General features: G+C 36.2%; 2 protein-coding genes across 2 annotated transcripts; both read left to right on the top strand.

The window, feature by feature from the left end:
• Positions 1-1,234: 1,234 nt before the first annotated feature.
• Positions 1,235-3,691, top strand: LOC136250541 (ankyrin repeat and SOCS box protein 13-like). Its single transcript, XM_066042760.1, has 2 exons — positions 1,235-1,705; positions 2,700-3,691. Exons 1-2 carry the CDS (start codon positions 1,303-1,305, stop codon positions 2,978-2,980), a joined length of 684 nt encoding a protein of 227 aa, XP_065898832.1. The 5' UTR covers positions 1,235-1,302; the 3' UTR covers positions 2,981-3,691.
• A 1,278-nt stretch (positions 3,692-4,969) lies between these two features.
• LOC136250513 (uncharacterized) lies at positions 4,970-8,148 on the top strand. Its single transcript, XM_066042730.1, has 2 exons — positions 4,970-5,691; positions 6,950-8,148. Exons 1-2 carry the CDS (start codon positions 5,164-5,166, stop codon positions 8,009-8,011), a joined length of 1,590 nt encoding a protein of 529 aa, XP_065898802.1. The 5' UTR covers positions 4,970-5,163; the 3' UTR covers positions 8,012-8,148.
• Positions 8,149-22,271: the final 14,123 nt, after the last annotated feature.

Here is a 22,271-nt window from a genome sequence, read left to right as displayed (position 1 = left end):
TATAGTGGTGCTCACCACTGTCCAAAATTCAAGGCAATAGCTCTTTCCAATCTGAAGTTATCAATTGTCAAAGTTGGCAAATTGGATGTGTGTGGAAGACCCCTTTTCGCAAATCCGGTCACATATGTATTATACAGTATATATAATTTGTACATTTACTGATAAAATATTTAAAGTACATCTACTTCATCTTTTCTTCTTCTTCCTGTAGTAAAGAAAAAAACATAGGTTAAAAAAGTCCCAAAGCTGGCTATAGGCCGGCTTTGGGGTATATACAAATACAAAAAGAAATGAAATCTAATCCAAAACAGCCAAGCTGTAAAAAAAGTGTGCGGCCCTCAGAAAGGCCATGGTGAAAAAAGATGTGAAATCCAAGGTGGCGGCCAAGAAATGGCTGTGATGGTAGGTTAATGGTAAAAATTTTAATAATGACAATTTAGGTAAATTTTGTGAAGCGACACAAAAATTCACCTGAATTGTCGTTATTAAAATTTTTACTATTAACCTACCATCACAGCCATTTCTTGGCCGCCACCTTGGATTTCACATCTTTTTTCACCATGGCCTTTCTGAGGGCCGCACACTTTTTTTACAGCTTGGCTGTTTTGGATTAGATATACTTTACAAGGGCTCTAATGTGTTCAGAAGCTAAAATCTCACTTTCAAAATGTAATCATTGAAATCAGAGATAACATAATTGGTGCGAAGCACCCATATATTGGAATAGTGGTATATAGTTTCAGGCTTTTATCACTCCTAACAAATACTCTGTTGATGTATATAGTGTAGCTGAAATTTCTATTGTAACTGAAGAGATTAGGGTTCCAAGTGCAGTTCGCTAATGTAATTCATACCTTTTATGCTATGACTGTTCTAATCATTTAATAGAGTACTTTTGACTACTCTATTAGATGATTTCCCCTTGTTACCCTCTCTGTGCCATGTACATGATTTTATTTTATTCGAGTATGACTGCATACAGGTATACAATAATTACAATCAATGGTATGGGAGTACATGTATTTATAGCATGAGATGGATTTATTGCATGCCATAGTTTGTGTTTCAATTCCTTTCCAACCGAACCTGGAACAACAGATATGCAAAATACAGCGCATCCAAAATTCATGGCAGAATAAATTAGGAAGCCTTTGGGATGGTAAGAGATCAGCGTAAATACTCTAATAAAGCATACACATTGTGCGCACGTGATAAATTGCAAAATATTCCTATTGTGGGAAACTATTTTTAGAAATATTATTTTGCTGAAAGAATCGCCCCATTGTGTAATTGGACATTGACATGGCCAGCGGAAAGAAACTCGAATCTCAAGGAAACACACCCCTACATGAGGCGTGCTCGAAGGTAGACTATGATCGCGTTCTGATGCTCCTACTTCAAGGTTCCAGTACATCGACCTTAAATATTTGGCAGCAAACACCTCTACACATTTCTGCAGTGGCTGGAGACGTGCACGTGATGCTACTATTACTGGATTCAGGAGCTGACGTGAATGTTAAAGACAATGACTTTGTATCTCCGTTATACCAGGCTGTAGTATACGGGAGATTGCAGTGTGTGGAGCTATTACTGTGTTATGGAGCAAGCCCATACAATCCTGAAGGCACAGTGGGTCACTTGTCCCCTCTAGAACTATCTGAATCAGTTCCAAAATGTCATGCAATCCTGGAGAAGGCTGGAGATAGTGAGTGACCAGTACTTATACACAAGTAGTCTTGTGTGGCCAGACCAGTATGGCACTTTTCGATTAGAATTATAAGTGCCTGCTCGAAAAAGGGTCTGATCCAGAATCAACATGCCAACTCGTTTTCACACCCCGAGCTCTTGCTCAGGGTGTGAAAACGAGTTGGTATAATTATTATTTCTGGACCAGATCCTTTTTTGAGTAGGCGCTTATAGTTCTAATCGATAAGTACCGTGCTGAGAAAAAGTGGTCTGGCCGTGCGAGACTACTGCACAAACACTGCTGAGAGATTAGTGCTATATATATATATATTCCTCATTACCCCCTCAGCACTGGCTGTCAAAGTGCTGAACAGCAAGGCTGCCAGAATTAATGTGACCCTTGGAGTAGGCCAGATCATGGTATAGGACAACCAATGCATGACCCCTCAAGCATATCACAGCAGATCTTGATAGATTGACATTGAATTCTAAATAAAGGCACATACCAAATGGATTGACATCATTGTTTGCCTCTAACAATGGTTGGGGGAAAGTATACAATTAAAAATTCATTTTAGCTGCATCTGACTGTTTTACTAGAGTATATAACTCTAGTATCCAGCATCACAGACGGTAGATGGAAACAATGACTACAGGCAAATGCTGGCAATTTCCATACAATAATGTTTACTTGTTAAATCAAAGAAAAAAAGACTTGTAGTGAACTGTTTAATTTCTTTTTTCAAGTATTATTGTAGGCCTCCAACTCAGATATACAGGAGCAGGCATCTTTTAAAGGGATAAAAGCTTTAAAAAATAATTTGGCATGGCCTCACCATTGCAATTGAATTTTTATATAATCAAAACTCCATTGATAGTGTATTCATCAAAGTTGAACTGTTTTATGATGTGAGTGATAAAAAATTGCAATGTATTACTCATGCACAACTTAATGTAATACCTCTTTTGTAAAACTCCATGTTTTATGATACTTCTTTGTTTTAATTTCTTAGGTGTGTTTTCTCTGCAACATTTGTGTCGATTAGCTATTAGGAGACAGATGGGTGTGGCTCGGCGCAGAAGAATTAAAGAGCTACCACTCCCACCCCATCTCATCTCATACTTGTGCTCCTTACCAGTATCATTTAGTGACTTACTGCATGATGGATGGATGAGAACTAAATCGGGCAAGGATATTAACGTGAAGAACAAGCACACTGCTCGTAGACCAAAAACTACCAAATATATTGGTATTCATCAGATTAGACAAGTAACTCCACCGTCCGGTGATTAATTGGCTTATTTGGAACTTTTGGTGATTGGTAATAAAAATTACAGTACTCTTGCACTTCAGATAGTCATGTGTGCATCAGTAAAGGATGATGTGGCAGATAAAACAAGTAATAGCTATGTAAGCATTAATTTTTAATGACATTGTCAAAAGACATGGTTTGTAATACACTGTAACACACTTGTGCAGCACACTGGAAGGAAGGCTAGTGGAACTCTCACAAATACCACTGGTGTTCATGGTAAATCTTGAAGGTATCAAACAAAGCTGTCATGGATTCTTCTATGTAGTCACAGGATAACTGTATTATCCTTTGGGACCTAAAGCATTAAGTGCCTGGATTATGTATAAAGGTGTATGTCGTCATTAAGAGCACTATCAGGTTCTAGGTTAGGGCCGGGAGATTGTATCTGAACATCGTGATGTTGATATGTATTATAAATAATCGTGATGTTGCGGTACAAATGTATCTTAGTAAATTCAAAATGGTTCATAATGCTGTGGAAGAACATGATCCGGAAAACAAGCCTGATACAGTTCATTGTGTGAATAAATCTTATCTGTTAGAAACCACTGAATTTCTAAGGATAGTATTATTCATAATGCTGTTTGTATTAAACTGCATGTGGCTGCCTATGACCTTAAGTGTGTTGATCAGTATACAATTTGTATTGCTAAATAATTCTTTCAAAGCTGTGCATACTATAACATTACAATAGTTATCATAATCGTGATATGTTGCATCCTACAATCATGAAAGGGGATAGCACAAATGTTCAGCCCTATCAGGTTCCACTAAATATGGTTCCAGCTGAATGTGTTAGATTTCCAGCAACACAACACTCCACCAGTCCAGTCATGGTCTATGTTATAGTTGAACACTCCTTTTTATGCTCAGACAATGGTTCCCTGGTGGTGGGCTACAGTCATTTGTTCTGTTGGATTGAACCGTTTCTTATTGGGTATATTACACCATCCACTAGCATAGGTAGCACAGGCCTTGTAGTAATCTGAGAAGTAGTACAGACATGTTAGTGGAGAGGGGAGATGTTTCCATGTATGAGTGTTACTGCACTATAGTATCTGTGATAGCTAGATCTGGTTGAACTTGTACATGAACAGTTCTTTCTGAATTATAACTCACAATTACTTGATGTCTGTTCCTGTGGTAGCCATAAGCTGCACTATACAAATCAATATATATAATGATACTACATATTTTATAGTTAAGAGATCTGCTGTTCCACAGTGGATTGTAACAGCCATTCAAAGCAAAACCAATCACTAACAGTTTTTCTCATGACTTCAATCACACCTATAATACAGTGGAACCCCTCTAAGATGGACACCACTGGGGAATTTATTCTTGTCCTTCATAAAGAGGTGTCCTTTATTCAGGAGTTCATAAAGCACTGGTACTATTGATTTGGGACCTAGACATGTGTCCTTTATTTAGAGGCTGTCCTCAATTCAGAGGTGTCCTTTAAGAGGGGTTCCACTTTAACAGCTGTGAAATATATTCTTTTTTAACTTTGTTGTTGTTTTCATATCATCTCATGTTTTCATCTTTTACCTATTTGACTACAACCTGCTGCACATATAGGCGTGACCTAAACTGCAGGAGAGGCTTTTATCAGCATTGTGTGAAAATTTTGGTAATGCAATTTGTGGTATGTGGTAGACCAACTGTAGTAATAGTAATGGTACTTTCCCAGGGAGTTTTTACATTCACAGTACTTGGTATATACATGGCTCCTCATAACGAATTAAATATAATATTCTTAAACTCTTCAGGCGTTAAAATGGAATTATTTACATGCTTGCTTGGGTACCTGCTTCTAATCACATAGATGAGTGTTGTCATTGATTCATAAATAATTTGATCAGTGTCTATTCAAAATAATATAAACATTTTTAAAATATTGATTACATTGCTACATGATAATTCTCCATACGCGTACACCTTTTTCAGATTCTGAGCACCTTCAGTACAGTTATATGCCCTGATCAAATTATTGTAACACTGTTGTTATGCGACTATTTGATAACAGGAAATTAGTGGTTTAAGATCTACCAAAAATATTTGCATGACAATAAATATAATCAACTGCTTCAAATGTCATTTGAACTAAATCACAATGCAAAGAGTCTGTGTGTGTGTGTGAGAGAGTTTGGGTAAAGCAAAAATGAATTTGTTCATGACCATGTTGTTAATGTTTTCAGCTTGTCAGTTCATTTGTCAGGCTGAAGAGATAGCATCTCAAGTTGAAAGTAGCGGTAAGAGTTGTAATGACACAGATAACTGTGACTGCATTAAGAAATACAGTCAGCTACATTCCTATTTATTAAACAACAAGGATCTACTTGATAAACTTACTGAAGCCTTTTATAGTACTGGTGAAGAGCCAGCAGAATTTGTTAGGATTATTTATACATTTCAAGTTTGTAATTGCAACTCCACAAACAATGACACTGATTGTGATGATGATTATGATTATGATTCAATGGAGGAAGATGCCTATTTAAACTGTACTAATAGTACGGATTCAGAATTATACGTTTGGAGTACAACAGCTCTTTACTTGCTTGGCCCGGATCCCTTGTTCTGGATGACATTGTTTGCTGTAAATATACCTGAGGCTGATGTGACCATCCAACTACCATGTCTTTGTAAGGGACCTAAAAATGACCTACTCTCTCGACTGACATACCTAGTAAGATAATATACAGTCAGTGAAAACTTATACATGTGACCTTTGCATGATGTTTAGGCTAGGTGAATTTACTACTTGGGTATATAGCCAAATATATCAGGTCATTTGGCCAACACTGACCATTTCTAGGTATGGCTCTTAATTTGCAAAAAAACATATAGTGCAGTAAATATTTTGAATTTGATAGTCTGTTGAATTGTACACCAAATTACAGTCATTGCCAAATAAACCACAATTAAAGTGTACTACTTAGTGCTTTACAATAGAGCCCCTCATATCCATACATACTTATCTGGGCATGTGATCTCAGTTATCTTCTGGACAGTACAAATTATAGTAGGCCTGCATTAATATGCCAGCATAATAAAAAAAGCACATAATACGCCAGCGTAATGCTAGCAAACTATGCATGCATGGAGCTTAATTCCATTAAAATAAATCGATACTCCCTAATAGAGCAGTCAGTGGAAACTGCAATAGAGTAATCAAAATGCATTGTACATAACTCTTTAGATCGATACTCTCTAATAGAACAGTCACTTTGTAGTGAAATACACTAATAGAGGATTCACTGATTAAAGTGTTCCAAGATAATTGCAAGAAATGTTGCTAACCTAGGAGCACAATGCAAGCATAATGGAAATACCTGAAGAGTATAATAGGTGAAAATTTTAGGAAATTCCCAAAAGCATTTGTGGCAAATTTTGAGAATATTCAGTGGACTCAGGTACAAATTGGACATGCATATATGGCTATACAGCCTATAATATTATGTGGTCTGTAATCCACTAAAATAGTATACAAAGTTTGGATTGGGTACATGGCATCTCACATGAAAGTTGAGACTAGACATACACAACGAGGTATGAAAGTTGACTCTTATACACAAATATTGAAATATAACTGCTTGGAAAAATGTCCTTGTTTGTCACATCCAATGGTTCCAACCATCCCCAATGCACCTTAGAATTGCTGTTTATAGCTATCTCTTTATTTATTAAATAATAACTACCACTTGCTGGTTTCTATATTTAACAGCAGTGACCAGGACTTTTGTAATCACTGTCCTCTGCCTACCACATTACACAGCACTATGTATTTGGTATCCAATAACAGCACTTCTTTTGCTTAAGTCATTGTGTATTTTAACGTGCATTTCAATGATTCCATGGTTACAGATATTTAAGAGGTATGGACAACAATTTGAACTGCCTCATTTCCACTGTATTTATTGCGTATATTCTACTTTGTTATGTAGATAAAGACATATGCAGTGATAGATTACCATGATCAACCAATAGACTTTGTCAACAAGTTTTATTTCCGTGCCAAAAGCAATGACAAACGTTATGACATTATTGTTGATATAGTTACCATCACAATACCTTTACCACTTGCTCTAGGACTATTACTCTTATTCTTGATTTTGTTCTATCTCCATCCAATGCTGGCATCTCTTGTGGAATGGCTCTTGGAAGTGAAGTATTCTCATGTAATTGATTCAAAAGTTATCACAAATTACAAAGATTTAACATATGGTTTGTTTAAAATTAAATTAATTAAAAATAGCAAGATTTTAAGAAACATGCATGTACCAGCATTGATTGTGTTCAATATAGCAGTGACTATTTTATTGACTGTGTTCACTGGCTTGTCTATTTCAAGGTTTCATGACTATGGAAAAGAAGTGTTTTGTCATGGTGGTGGTTGTGGTGATGACGCAAAAAACGTGGATCATCTTGTGTATCTTGTAATGAACTATGTTTCTTCATGTTTTTCAATACTCACAACAATTGCTGTTATAACTTTATGGCCCGTTATACTGCTTTGTACAAACCAGTTTTCAAGAAAACAATTTGTGATAGTAATCACTGCATCTCTGATTTCAGCAAATATCATGTTTGTGGGTATCTATTTCTTACCATATATGTTACTAGCATTCATTAATGACCCACTGCAAACTGCTTCTGTCTATGTGATGGTAGTCTTGCTTGCTATATGTGGCTATTTGACTTGCTTCAGTCTTGTCACCATTGTGAAATGTGTTGGAATTCCCATTCCTTTTATATTGCTGGCAATTGTTCTATGCACTGGATATTTTGTTGCTATATTGATTTATATGCTTACACTGGGAAGTTACAGAGATTTCCAGTCACTGCGAAATCTTCTGCTTCCTCTGATAATTATTATGTTTACTTATCTTGTATTTAAACCAGTTAAGAATCAAATGATGGCAAAGATAGTTCAGAAAAAACCTGAGACAGAAATTGATAATAACTTTATCCTTAAGAGTAGAACTGAATCAGATGTGCAACATTAATATATAGTTTTGTATTGATATTATAGGCTGTTAAGTAAATTATACACATGATACTAGTAACTACATGCATATATTTAGCTAAATTACAAATACAATTTAGATTGTGCTTTAATTTTTAAAATTTATATGTGGCCAGATTTGCGAAAAGTAGTCTCCCACATGCTATCAACATAGCTACCACGATTCATAACTAAAGACTGAAAAAATGGTTAATGGCTTCAAATTTGGTAAGAAGAGATTTGCAACATCACTGAACATATATCTGGCTTACATATATTTGAACAAAGTTATCTTTATAGCTATATAGAATCAAAGACGGCTCCAGAAAGTTTGGTGACAGCTGTCCAAATTTTTTGTTGTTGCATGCACACTTAAATCTAGGGTGGTCTGGGGGCATGCTTCCCAAGGAAATTTTTGAAAACTATCAAAATACCAGTATATCGGTGAAATACTAGTATATCGGTGAATGCCAGTGTAGTAGGATCGCTGCCTCTGGTGTTTAATTACCAAATTTGTCAGTAACAATTTCAATCTTTAAAACTGACAGTATTAATGTAGGCTTGTTTGTTTCTGCTGGCATTGTATCAGGAGCAAGCTGAGTTTGAAACAAATGTACAACAAATATGGATGCCATTCTGGGGGTCTGAGGGCATACTCCTAGAAAAAATTCAGGTACTCTGAGATGTGATTTTTACTGTGTTGGTAGAGGTAACTAAATAATAATAATGCAAAAATGTGACTGTTCTATTAGGGTAGTTGACTGCATGCTCTATTAGAGTATTTCAATCTGAACCTTTGCAAATCAATTAACTGCTTGAATATACTTGACCAGTTTAAACACCCCTAGATCTACCCCTGACTGAATTCAGTGGATGTATGGTGGAAGATCCCTTGAATGGTCAAAAATCTGGTCACATTCATTTATATTAATAGTTCTCAAAAAAAGCAAACAATACAATAATACAATATAATATACCTACAATTTGACCAGTAAGCCAAAAGACTTATAGTGTCAGTGGCCATAAGAATGTCAACAGAAAGGATTCTGATTATCAATGGCTCTTACTGTTAGTCCATTCATGTATTGAAAAGCTGCCGGTACTCTATGTGTAGGTAATTTTGATGCAAACATTTGTGTACTTATTATAGACTTCATGTGTAGGACCAGTCAGTCTGTCAGTCTGTCTGTCTGTCTGTCAGTCAGTCATGCAGTCAGTAAATGTGACATTACTAACATAATGTGTGATCATTAAAACAATTGGCATATTGGCTGCTAACATTGATTATACAACTTTTCCTGGTCTTTTTGAGGCCACACCCTTTTATCACAGCTTGGTACAATAGATTTCTATTTCCAGTTACGTGATCTAGATATGATCCACTAACACTGTCACTATTTACCTCATGCATGACCACTAGTATAAGTAAAGGGACTTAATGGTTACTAGCTATTTGCTGAAAATAGTTGGAATCATTAATCTGTACTAAATTTATTGAAAGAATCTCATAATCAGCAACTGGGGACAGCGACCCTGCTTTTGTGACACCTAGAAATCACCTTTGAAATATCCTATGCATCATGCATGGACTTGTAGTGTACATATATACTTCAACTGGCAGTACATGGCTGCATTCATAATATTATGATATCTTGAGGTATGCAGCAAAGATTATCTTCATAATTATACTGATCGATATAATGCAAACATCCATGCAGATCTGCAATCTTTGGGTGGCACTATAGTATGCTGTACAGGTATACTGTAGATGACCTACACTTTATTTTGGTCATCTTTAAACTTGCTTAAAATTATTTTGTGGTGATCTGACTGATATTATTAGCAATTGTTATAATATAACTATGCAAAAACAGCTAAGCTGTAAAAAGCAGGAACAGGATTTCTGAGGTTTCCAGAAACTGGTGAAGTATATTCAGTTCATTAGAATTGATTATACATTGATTTTCAAAGGTATCAAAGGTTCAGATGGAATACTCTAATAGAGCAGTCAGCTACCCTAATAGAAAAATCACATTTTGAAGTTACGTTGTTTGCCTGTAACAATTGTATCTCAGAGTGTTTAATATCTGAAGAATTTCCTTGGGGGCATGCTCCCAGACCAACATAGTTTTATGTTTAGCCTGATCCTGATGCTATGCTGGTAGAAACAATCACCAGCAGCCTGTATCGCAATTCCTAACATATATTTAAAACATCAGCTTTAAAGATTTTTTGGTGAAAATTGTTACCAGATTCAATCTCAACATTTTCAAAAGTTTCCTGGGAGAGCATGCCCCTAGACCCAGCTATATTTAAGTGAGAAAATTTGGAAATCTGTCACCAAAATTCCTGGAGTCGCTCTTGAAAAGGGTGTGGCCTTCAAAAGCCTGGGTGGAAAAGGTTGTGAAATCAAAGGTGGCAGCAAAGAACAAATGGCTGCAATGATGTTATGCTATATACAATCTGCAGCTGTTTATCTCCTTATTACGTACTTTCACTTCCACGCTGCCATCTCATGTCTTTGCATCCTTTCCTGTATTATATATAACCCATGTGGCCCATAGCACAGGTGGAACCATTATAAGCAGTGTGAGAATATTTGTTATTTAAAACAATAGTGTGGAATGTAGCAGACCAGTTGAATGGTACGTACTTTCCGAGGGAGGAAGGGGGCTTTATGAATGTTCTTGGTCTGTTTGTAATTCTCCATATTATTTTTTCATTTTTATCTTCATGGAATGTTGCATGATTTAGGCCTTCTTTATACCCGCAGCATATAGCTATCATGTGTAAAAGTGAAATCCACCATACATTATATTTACAAAAAATAGCTACAATTCATCAAGGTATCACATGATTACTAAAATGTGTCTGCTAGTGATGCCACATGCAACAATTTTTTCTACCTCCGTATATCTACTAGACTATGTATATACCATAAACAACACAATGAACATGTGTAACTCTGTATTTTATATAGTGCAAATGTGAACATTATTGCATAGCTCAAATTATTTACGAACACATCACATACCTTTAGTTTTTATGCAAGTGAAATAACCAAAAGTCATGTGTGTATTTTGTATAGCTACAATGTTCAAAGCAAAAAAGACCTGAATAAGAGTCACTATTTCTAACACTTTGTCACTCACTAAGTTCTTATATAAGAAACTGAGTTGCTCTATTTGGTGCACACAGCACAAGACAGCTCACTGTTTCTGTCATAGGGAGGACATGATAGTATTCCACATACTGCTTCTACCGTATGAAAGAGAAAGCCATTGTTATTGTTGCCTGAACCATTTACTGAAGAGAGGCTCTCATCAACACAGGAGAATGTTGATCGGTGATGATTATAATGCTCACTCATCAAATAGCTGTGGTATTCTCTGGTCCATCCAGTTGGACAAGTGTACTTAGCTGGCAGTGTGTAAGCAACATTTCTTGTAGGGACATAGCATACAGCACACACAACATCGGTGTTGTGTGAACTGCCTACTAAACTATCTGTTAACTTATGCTCTGTCCCATACATAAACCCCAAGTTTTGTGTTCCACCAATGGTCTTAAAATACTCTGGATCATCTGGTAGACATTGCGCATTACCACCACCTCCTTGATGAGAAACGTATGAGCCACCTACTTTGCTGGAATATACCAATTCTGCTCCTGTGTTTGGACAAGATTTATGGCCCCATCGTACATACACCACTCCACCAGTTTCAGATCCTCCACCTAATCCAGAACCTGGTTCAATAGGTTCTGCATCTCTCTTGTGTCCAACAGGTCCAGGAGGTCCTGGAGGTCCTGGAGGTCCTGGTAGTCCATCCTGACCATCTTTTCCTTTAATGACAATTATTCCTTCACTGCAGTTATAAACATCAGTGGCTGCTCTTTTAAATATGTTGCGTTTACTAGTAACATTGTTATTGTTGTTGTTGTCAGCTTCATTAGGGGCTTGAAGATTATTCTATATAGAATTATGGAGATGGTATATAAAACACTGTACAATAATATGCGTGCATAAATAATTAAGTAATTATGCAAAACGAAAAGATGAAATACTCACTTCATACTGATTTTCCAATATTACTAGTTGGATTTGTAGCTGATCAAGTTGCTCCTTTACACTTTCTTTAAGTTGCTTCTTGTGCCTCTGTTTTCACCTTCTCCTCAACCAGTGAAGACTGGAAATGCCATCCACCCACAAACACTATCACTAAGCAAACCAGTGACAAGACCAAACTAAGTATCAAAGCAAAATTGAAATTGTTTTGAGAACCAGCTATCTTCATTTTAGTAACTACTAAGTTGGACTGTGAGCTGTGAACTACAACAGTAAAGCTGGCTTTTATAGAGTAAAGTTTTGACATAAAAAGGATTAATTAGCTATGGTTGGATGAACAGTTTATTCAGCTATGTCGCCCTCATTGCATCACTGTAAGTTAATAATGCGTACTCATTGGATAAACCTAGATTTTGAGCATATGTTATGTTGTTCCTGAGGTGTGGAGTATATTAGAAAACAAGGTGGAGTGTATGAGATTTATTACCCACCTAAATAGATAATTATGGAAAGTAAAAGTGATCATAACCATATTATAGCTTGTTGATATCTTGGCTGTAGTGCTCTATTAACTTTTTCTCTTTTACGGTCAGCTATCACCTGCTTGCGTAGAGTCCAATCCAACCGCGGTAGCCCAGTGGTTGACTTTACAACATCTGAAAGTCAAGTACTTCGTTCAATCTTTTGTCCAGCACTAGTGCCCAGGGGTGGTGACAAGGAGTACTAGTAACCCCAGAAAAATTATGATTTTAAAAAGCTGTAAGATTTTAACTTATTAGTTGAAATAAGCATATATAGGTTAAATATGTTCTGGCTAGAAAATCATATTTTGTTGATTAATCGATAAAAAAATATTTGCACTGCCTAGTGTGAAATAAAATAACTGAAAAGACCACATCACTATTGAATTAAAGTAGCTACCAGTTTATATTTACATAGCAACTTGACTCTGCATTCTCAATATATATAAAGACTAGTGTTTGGTCAAAGTTAGTCAGATCTTTTATTAAATGTTAGATCACAGAAATAACTCATCATAGCTACTGCTACCAATGTATAGAACTATTCAAGCTAAGTGCTATATTATAGTATTTTGTAAACTCTATTTTTATTAAGTTAGAATTATATTTGTACCAAAAAACTCACATATGTAGCACTTGTATCATACAGTGGGCATACTATAATGGTGAGGCCAATAAATAATAAACAAAAAAGTCAAATTTATCCATGAATGGTTACTAGTTACTAAGTAGTAAGAGCTGTCAGATCAGTTTGCTGGTATGTAGACAAATGGCAATTAGTAGGTGGACCATGGGTATACTATAAATATTAGTATACTATAATAATATTGGTATACTATAATGATATTAGTATGTTTAAGGTTAAATGGCTATTCATTCTACCATAACATCATATATATACACACTCTGCTTTGTGTATATAGGAACATTATAAAATTGTATTACAACTTACATTACAATTAGATCATTAAATCAACATTTTCATGGACCACTGAATATAGGTGTAAGGTTGAAAGACTATTCATTTTAACGTGTACAGGTCATATTACAAAATTAAATTACAATTTACTGTCAACAGACAGTAGATTAATATTCTAAACTTAGTTGAATAACAGGTGATCATGTGATCAAAGAAATTACATACGTGCAGCGGCGGAGGAAGTAGTTAATATGAGGGGGGCCTCCGCTGAGCTGACCCAGACTTATTTCTATAGTTTGGTAAGGTGAGACCAAAAAAAAAAAAAAAAAAAAAAAGGTCACAACCAACTGACAAAAGCTTTCCACCTCACCAGCTACCATTTCTAGCTGATAAACTACATAAAAATCCTTACATAGCTCGCTACACACTGACTACTTTATTAGAGTGACTGCTCTATTAGAGTATCTCGATCTTTATCACGGTTTTCAGCCCCACTCCAAGAAAGATAATTTCGGTGTGATATCATTCTGAGGGGGGGAGGCTTTAGCCCCCTAGCCCCCCCCTTTCCACCGCCTATGCATACGTGCGTGTGCGCACACGCATGTGTGTGTATGTATGTATGTATGTATGTATGTATGTATGTGTGTCACAGTGTGTGTGTGTTGTGTGTGTGTGTGTGTGTGTGTGTGTGTGTGTGTGTGTGTGTGTGTGTGTGTGTGTGTGTGTGTGTGTGTGTGTGTGTGTGTGTGTGTGTTTACGTGTGTGTACGTGTCTGTATGTCTCTCTGTGTGTGTGTATGAATGTGTGTTGTGTGTGTGTACGTGTGTGTCTGTATGTCTGTATGTGTGTGTGTGTGTGTGTGTGTGTGTGTGTGTGTGTGTGTGCATGTATGTGTGTGTGTGTTTACCTAAGCAGATGCTGTTTGGAGAACTTTTAACTACTAGACCATTTTATGTACCTAAGCTGTGGTGGAAGGATGTAGCTTTCAGGGATGTTCAGAGGATGGGGTTGGATGCTCTCAGTTGGTATGAGGTAGCCAAGGATTGTTCAAGGTGGCATGATTTGCCAAACCATTTCATCCAAAGGAGTTGCTAGGGGTCCCACTGTGGTCACTGGCTTTTTGTCTGTGGCTGTGGGAGAACTTTTAGTCGCTCTGGAGATTTAACCAGACATTGTAAGTACATGTTCCAGTCAGCCTCCTCCACCAAAACAAACAGAGTTCTACTGTGGATGTAGCAGAATGTTCCATCGCAAAAGTGATCTCACCCGGCACCAGCAATAATGCTTAAGCTAAGTTTGTGCCAGGTCCAGTTCTTCAGAACCAGGACCCTGCTATTGTCAACAGACAGGCCGATAAGATGATAAGATGTGTGTGTGCCCGGGGCGGTGTGTGTGTATGTACAAACATACGTACGTACAAAATGAACACGCATGCTATATGTAGCTGGTATTATATGCTTTGTGAGTTGTAAGTTGGTGCACGCATGAATACCTTACTACATATATAATAATGCATGGCCATAACTTATGACATTTTCAGTCTAGAGGTTAATATTACCTTCATCTTAGTTACCACTGTGCGCAGGATAGACTCAAATGATTGGGTGATGGTTTGGTAGGTATATAAGTCCCCAGCTGCAATAGAAGCCCACTAAATTAGACAGGTAAGTAGACCACTGCCATGATGGAGCACAATACTTGGATGCATGCATGACATTGTCTGTAAATGGACTACTTGTGTATTTCATGAACTAGGAAAATGTGTTGCAAGCGTTGTTTAGGTATTTGGTCTGCTTGCTTGCCTGCTCTAAGGACTTATAATAGACCAACACAGAAGGCTACCTCAAAAGACAGATTGGTTCCAAGTGGCTGTTTCAGTGACCCTACTTTAAGTCACATCTCAAGATGAATGAAATTGTAAACAGGTATACAAGTATAAGTCTATGTAAATATAACTACTCAGTTACTGCTATTAACTAACTGCAGTCAATCAAATGAGGGAATAACATGGGATGATGTACTTTATTGAGATGGAAGATTCACTTAAGAAGGCGCAGTATGGCTGGTATATGAAAATAAAATGTATGCGCCCATGTTTATTGCACGGGATATATATGCATAAATAATGTTTAAAGTGTAGCTACTAGCTAAACTACGTATATATGTATACTGAAATCTCTCCCTCCCCCCACCTGTAATCATATACAGATTAATATGTGTATTACAATGAACAAACTATTTTGATTCACTCCCATGCATGCACTTTTTACACCTGGATACATTGTATGTCCAATCTGTGCAAGTTTCCTATACAAGAAGCTACATACAGGAGATAAGATGCAACTACCAGAAAGGTACATACAACTATTGTTTGGCATGGGATCAACTGAGAATAGATTTAAAGCATTGTAGCAGGAATGCACAAAGAAGAGTAGGTAATCAGACTAATCTACATGACACAGACCATGGGTATATAATTATCATCACTCCACATACATGAACTTTATTTCTACAATGACATACATGATGGTACTGTATGTCAAACTGCTGGCCAAGTGGTCCCAAAATTTAGCAAATCCATTTGTTGAACAATATTTTTATTCCACTTCACACTGCACCACAACTATCACTCAACAGCTGCAAGTATAGCTTTAGACCGGCAAACAACAGTAGAATTACATAACAAAAAACTGAAAATGATTGTTTGATCAATCCAGTATAGCTATAATAGTCACTCTACTTTGTGCTGGATGCCATAAATTTGTAATATAGGTAGATTAGCACTTTCAATTTATGTACACTGAAAGTACTGTAGCCGTCTTAACTAAATAATATGTGACTATATGAACAAAAAAAGAACTAGTAATAGTAGCTGGTAGTAATCCAAAAACAGATTTGCTGTAAGAAAAGATTGTGCCAGTGAAGCCTGGAAAATTAAAAGAAAAAACCAGCTCTATGACCCAAAAGGGGTATGTTATCAAAATGAGACTGAAAAAGGAGACTGTCCATGGACAGTTAAAGAAACTTTTATTAGCGCATTCCAGCAGTTACAGAATTTTAAACATAGTTATAGCGTTTTGATTAATTCAATTTATTTTATTGTGCAGTCTATATGACAAACAGAAAACCAGGCACCCAAACAGTTAGTTTGTTTGGCTGCATATTATCATGCATCGTTTACTGTTTGGGTGTTATACATACAGACCATATAAATCCAGTTAAAGAATTTTCATAACTAAGGTTGCTCTAAATATGAATTCATCAATCATTTTTTCCTGCACAACAAGGCTGGTAGTCTGTATAAACAATAACTGATTCTTCTACATGTTAATCCAAATATTTCCTTGGAGGGCTGCTGTAGCAAAAAAAGAAAGTCAGATAGCTATTTGGTGCATAAACTTCTACAGCAATTTTTGTGAATATGTGTGTGAAGCGCCTGAACATTCCTTGAGCAATTGTGCACTCCAAATATACATTACCTTTGACACTATATCTAAGTTACTCTCAGACTTTCATTTCATCTTTTAAAAACAAATGCAATTGTTTGACAGTTTTTTATTAGCATATGTGAGTAGGAGTAGCTATACAGCTTGGTGATGAGATAGAATTCTAAAGAAGATGGACGTAACAAAACAACCTTAAGCAGTTATTTATGTATGTGATCAGAAATAGCTAGATTGTGTAATAAATTTCCATCTGTACACAACAAAAAGTTACAACAAAAAATGCAAGTAATGCAAAATGTGCTGAAACAATTAAGGAGGAGGTTATATGCATAGATTTAATCCCAAATGTAGCCATGCTGGTTTATCAATACTTTTAACTGTAAGACAAGTAGAGATTACTGTCAAGTAATGATCTCCTACTACTTTACAACAACCTATACAGATGACACATCCCATGGCAAAAAACTGCTTGATTGTAACTCCACAGACATGATAACGATTATGATACAATGTGAGGAAAGTGGATGTTGCTGACTGTATTCATTTGGTGTACATCAGCTCTTTATTTGATTCCTTGACATGCACTGTTTGTTCTAAGGCTAATGTGACCAATTCAACTAGGTACCATGTCTTAAATCAATTCAACTACGTACCATGTCTTAAATCAATTCAACTACGTACCGTGTCTTAAATCCATGCAAGAAAGCTAAAATGATCCTCTCTCTTGACTGACATACCTAGCTATAATAGTAAAATAATAAATTTCTGTCAACAGTCAATGAAACCTTACTTAACACCTTTTCAATAGTGATCAGCATTGGTACTAGATCCCTGAGGCATGTTTCATTGTTGAAGCCATATATATTGAAGATTACTGTTTGTAGCCTAGGTGAATTCATTGATTAGCCCAGCAAGGCCCAAGTATCAGGTGTTTAGGTAAACACTTAAGTATGTTGTTAATTTTGCAAAAAACTTAATGCAGATATTATATGTGCAGCATAAGTAAGCTGAATGCTATACACAAAATTAATATCGTAATTTACCCATTTGGACAAAGTTTCCATGTTTACATCAATATCTGATTACTTAAGTCCAACTATCCACTTAGAATTCCTGTATACCTATTAGTGACTTGTTTACTCTACCAACAATAACTATTCTACTTGGTTACTTACATTTGTGTAGCCTTCTCTGCTCACTCTATTACATAGCACTAGTTGACAGTCAATATTTACTTTTAGCTTGTTTAGCACATGCATTCCATGGTTACAGAGATTTCAGAAATATAGATAGCATTGTGAACCAGACTGTCTAGATAGAAGAATTTCCATTGTGAATTTTAATATTATTTATGTTGTACTGTATATTATGTAGCAACAAATCTGCTTGATTGTTTACCATGGTAAACCAATAATAAAATTTGTCAACAAGTTTTATTTTCATGCCAAAGCAATGACAAACGTTATGACATTATTGTTGATATAGTTACCACCGCAATACCTTTACCACTTGCTCTAGGATTTTTTTCTACCTCATTCCTGTGGTGGGGAGGAGTCTGAGACTGTTCAAGTATTTTTCTCAGCATTTTCAGGTAATCAGAAATACCTTTTACAAAGGAAAAAAGGATCAACATACTCTAAAAGAACAGTCATGCACCCATTCTAATAGAACAATCACATTTATCTCTCTTAAAAACTGTAAGTGGCTGCAACTAACAAGGAAGTAAAATAAGAATAGTGAACATCCTATCTCAGACTGTTACAATAAACATTTCCCGAGGCAAGCCCCTAGACATTCCAAATGGCTCCCATGTCTGCTGTAACCGGCTCTGATAGCTACACTGTTACTGTATTGATTCACATGCACATATTGGGAAGCTATAGAGTTTCCAGTAACTGCAAATTTTTCTGTTTTTTCTAGTGATGTTCGCTTCAAGTCTGGTAAGAGCTAAATGGTGATGGTGCAGTTAGCTCAGAAAAATTCTGATGATCAAAACTTTATCCTTAAGAATAGAACTGAATCAGACGTGCAACATTAATAGATATTTTTTGTGATTTTATAGACTGCCATGTAATGGTAGCTATGCTATGTGTATGTACATACGTAGTTACATATTACACATATGCTTGTATTGTATATTTAATCTTGATACAAATATTTATGCAATTAAACACTTACATTGGCATAGTACATTTTGATTAACACAATGCTGCTATGGTGTGTAGAACTGTAACCATGACTACAGTGGTGAACAAGGATCAACGTCAAAGATTGGAAGTATCCAGCTATAACATTACTATAGCTAAACAAGTAAACAAACACATACACCAAAAAGTAGTGAAACAAGGGACATAACTATATACCATAGCTATACTTCTTTGGCTTGCCCATGAATCCCTACTTCATCAAATATATAGCTTGCTTAGGTATGGTAATGCTTGTGAATCGTGTCTGTTCCTAAACACCATGACAATTTACCTGATGTTTGTAACTGTTAGCTATTGTGACTGCTATATCTTCATCTTGCTGTTTGGGTATTGGACTGGTGTATCCCACAGGTGTGTGGTTAGTGTGCTCAGTTAAATGAAGTGAAGCTACATATTCTATTCCTTTACATACATAATAGCATAAACATTTCTAGTAATTGTGTGGTGTCGGCCCTATTGTTTGCTACTGCCATGGATGTATATAATGGAGGTTGTGCAAGTAAGTACCTTTATCATATCTATACACAGTTAAAATACACTAGTGAAGGTTACCACTAAACATAACAACTAGTGACTGCCACTTTGACAATATTCAGTATTTGTATATAAGAGTCCAGTTTTTAAATCATAGGTCGCAGCCAAGAAATGGCTGTAATTTTGATGACAGTATTGCAATAAAAATTGTTTGGCATTGACACCATTGCAGCCATTTTTAGCCACCACTTCATATCTCTTTAAACCCTGCATGGTCTCATTGAAAGACATGTCCTTTTTACTGATTGCAATTGGCAGTTTTAGCATGGATTAGATTATCCGCACCATTTTAGCAAGCCCACATGGTCTTTCAATTAATCCTTTTATACTTCACCAGTTTGTGAGCGTCATCATTAACTGTAATGAAGGCTATGACTATTCATAGTAGCTAATACATGTATATGCACAATAAAACTATTCAAACATAACATCTTTAAACAGGCTGTAAGGTCAGGTGTCTTACAGACCTTCAGCACTTGTGTTGTAAAATCTTAATCAATAAAAGAAATTACCAAATAACCTCTTCTGAAATAAGACCACCTCATTGTAACCATATTCCATGCAAGACAAAAGTGGAGACTATATGACTTTTATTTAATATGCATATGGCCATGCTACCTATATGTGTGTGTATCACACATATGTGTGTGTATTTTTCAGCCCAAAAGGTGATAATTGCATCATGACACAAATATATTACATGGAATTCAGCAATGTTTAACAGTTGATCAAAGCTTACTGCATGGATAATCAAATGACTCCTAGGTGTATGTCACAGTGAAATGCTATGTATGCAGCTATTAATTAATGTTCAGGGAACTATATGAGCACTACTATTCATTTAGCGGACATAAATGGCGACGGTTTGCTGAATACCACGTAGTCCGGTAGATGCAAGGTAGCAAACAGAAAATCGGCAATCACATGGTGCATTAAAACTTCCTTGAATTGTATCATAATTGCCCTTGTAGTTATACGAACTTCGTTTATCAAAAGCTATTCCCAGCAGAGCAGAATCTCCTCCATGAGCTGATGGTGCCGGTTGGACATCTGGACTTCCACTATGAGTACATCTGTCAACAATTTTCTTAAAGTCCACTAACACTCTACCAGTCCAGTCATGGTCTATATTATAATTGAACACTCCTTTATATGAGTAATAAATGGTTCCTTGGTGGTAGGCTACAATCATTTGTTCTGTTGGATTGAAACATTTCTTATTGAGTATATTACACCATCCACTAGCATAGGTAGCACAGGCCTTGTAGTAATCTGAGAAGTAGTACATGTTAGTGGAGAGAGGTGATGTTTCCATGTAGGAGTGTTGCCATACAAGTGTCCATCCTCCACCATCAGTTGTCATGTCACAGTATACCTACATATGTATAACAGAAACTTATGCCTTACATGTATACATGTACTAACTCATTGAGTACCTGCATGTCCTGTACCCAGTACACTCCACTACAATTAGTTGCTACAACTTCTCTGATGTGTTTACATGAATTAGCACTGAGTGATCTGATCCTTCCCAATGATGGCTCAATACTACATACAGTGCCAATTACAAACTAATTACATGCAAGCTCAAATTTATCACAATGCCATTAGAGGTGCTGAGATATTACTTACTGGTAGGGAATCCATTCACCACTCTTGCAGATCCATACTGTGTCAGGTGTCACAGGATTAAACTCACTAGAGTCCTCACTTGATCTATCACATGTTGTAGTTGGTGGGCCTGTAGCCTGCCTCTGTGTAATAGTACACATGCGTAATATACTGCTAAAATAGTCATTCACTGTACCTTGACAATCAACTTCTCAGTGGCATTGAGATGAGAAGAACTATAAGAATAACATATATTGCTATATATGTACTCCAAACAGAGCCTATACAATCAATGACAAGCAAAAGCACATACCTCACAACCACCAGTAATGATAGGTTCAGAGAAAGACTGATTATCAAACTCAACTTCATGCTGCAATTGCTTGCTCTACACAATGAATAACTTTCACTATATTCAGTCTGCAAGCTTGCTAGCTATTGATCTGGGTAGCTGTGAAAATCTGACCAGTTAGTTGTGATTATATAGGTTATGAATACTTAGTTAGTTACATATGTACATGCATACATGGTAATGCACAAACATGCAAAAAGACCAGTATGTAACTATAGCTATACAATAGTAAACGTTCAGCCATAAAGAAGAATTTTGCATAATAATTTTTTTGCGAGTTGTAATTGACTGCCAAATGATATTAGCTACTATTCCAACATAAATTATAAATTTTATCAGTTTATCAGAAAGTCATATAGGACATTACTACATATACACAAGTAGCAAATTTGATATAATTTGCAAGTGGTTACATGGAGATGTTTGACAATGTTTATCTTAACAAAGCAGGGTCTTCTCCAATAAAAGATGGCGCTGGTTGCAATGCTAGTGGATGGTGTAATATACCCAATAAGAAATTTTCAATCCAACAGAACAAATGATTGTAGCCTACCACAAGGGAACTGTTGTATATACATATAAAGGAGTGTTCAACTATAATGGAC

Source organism: Dysidea avara, chromosome 3 (genome assembly GCF_963678975.1).
Source record: "Dysidea avara chromosome 3, odDysAvar1.4, whole genome shotgun sequence".
Lineage (NCBI taxonomy): Eukaryota > Metazoa > Porifera > Demospongiae > Dictyoceratida > Dysideidae > Dysidea > Dysidea avara.
The sequence above is the reverse complement of the archived record's forward strand: the minus strand, read 5'-3'. Positions and strand labels throughout refer to the sequence as shown.

Excerpts from the sequence above, each read along its gene's own strand:
- LOC136250513 (XM_066042730.1), top strand. The coding sequence starts at position 5,164 with ATGAATTTGTTCATGACCATGTTGTTAATGTTTTCAGCTTGTCAGTTC. Across the intron at positions 5,692-6,949 it reads TCTCTCGACTGACATACCTA|ATAAAGACATATGCAGTGAT; the intron begins GTAAGATAATAT and ends TTTGTTATGTAG.
- LOC136250541 (XM_066042760.1), top strand. The coding sequence starts at position 1,303 with ATGGCCAGCGGAAAGAAACTCGAATCTCAAGGAAACACACCCCTACAT. Across the intron at positions 1,706-2,699 it reads CCTGGAGAAGGCTGGAGATA|GTGTGTTTTCTCTGCAACAT; the intron begins GTGAGTGACCAG and ends TTAATTTCTTAG.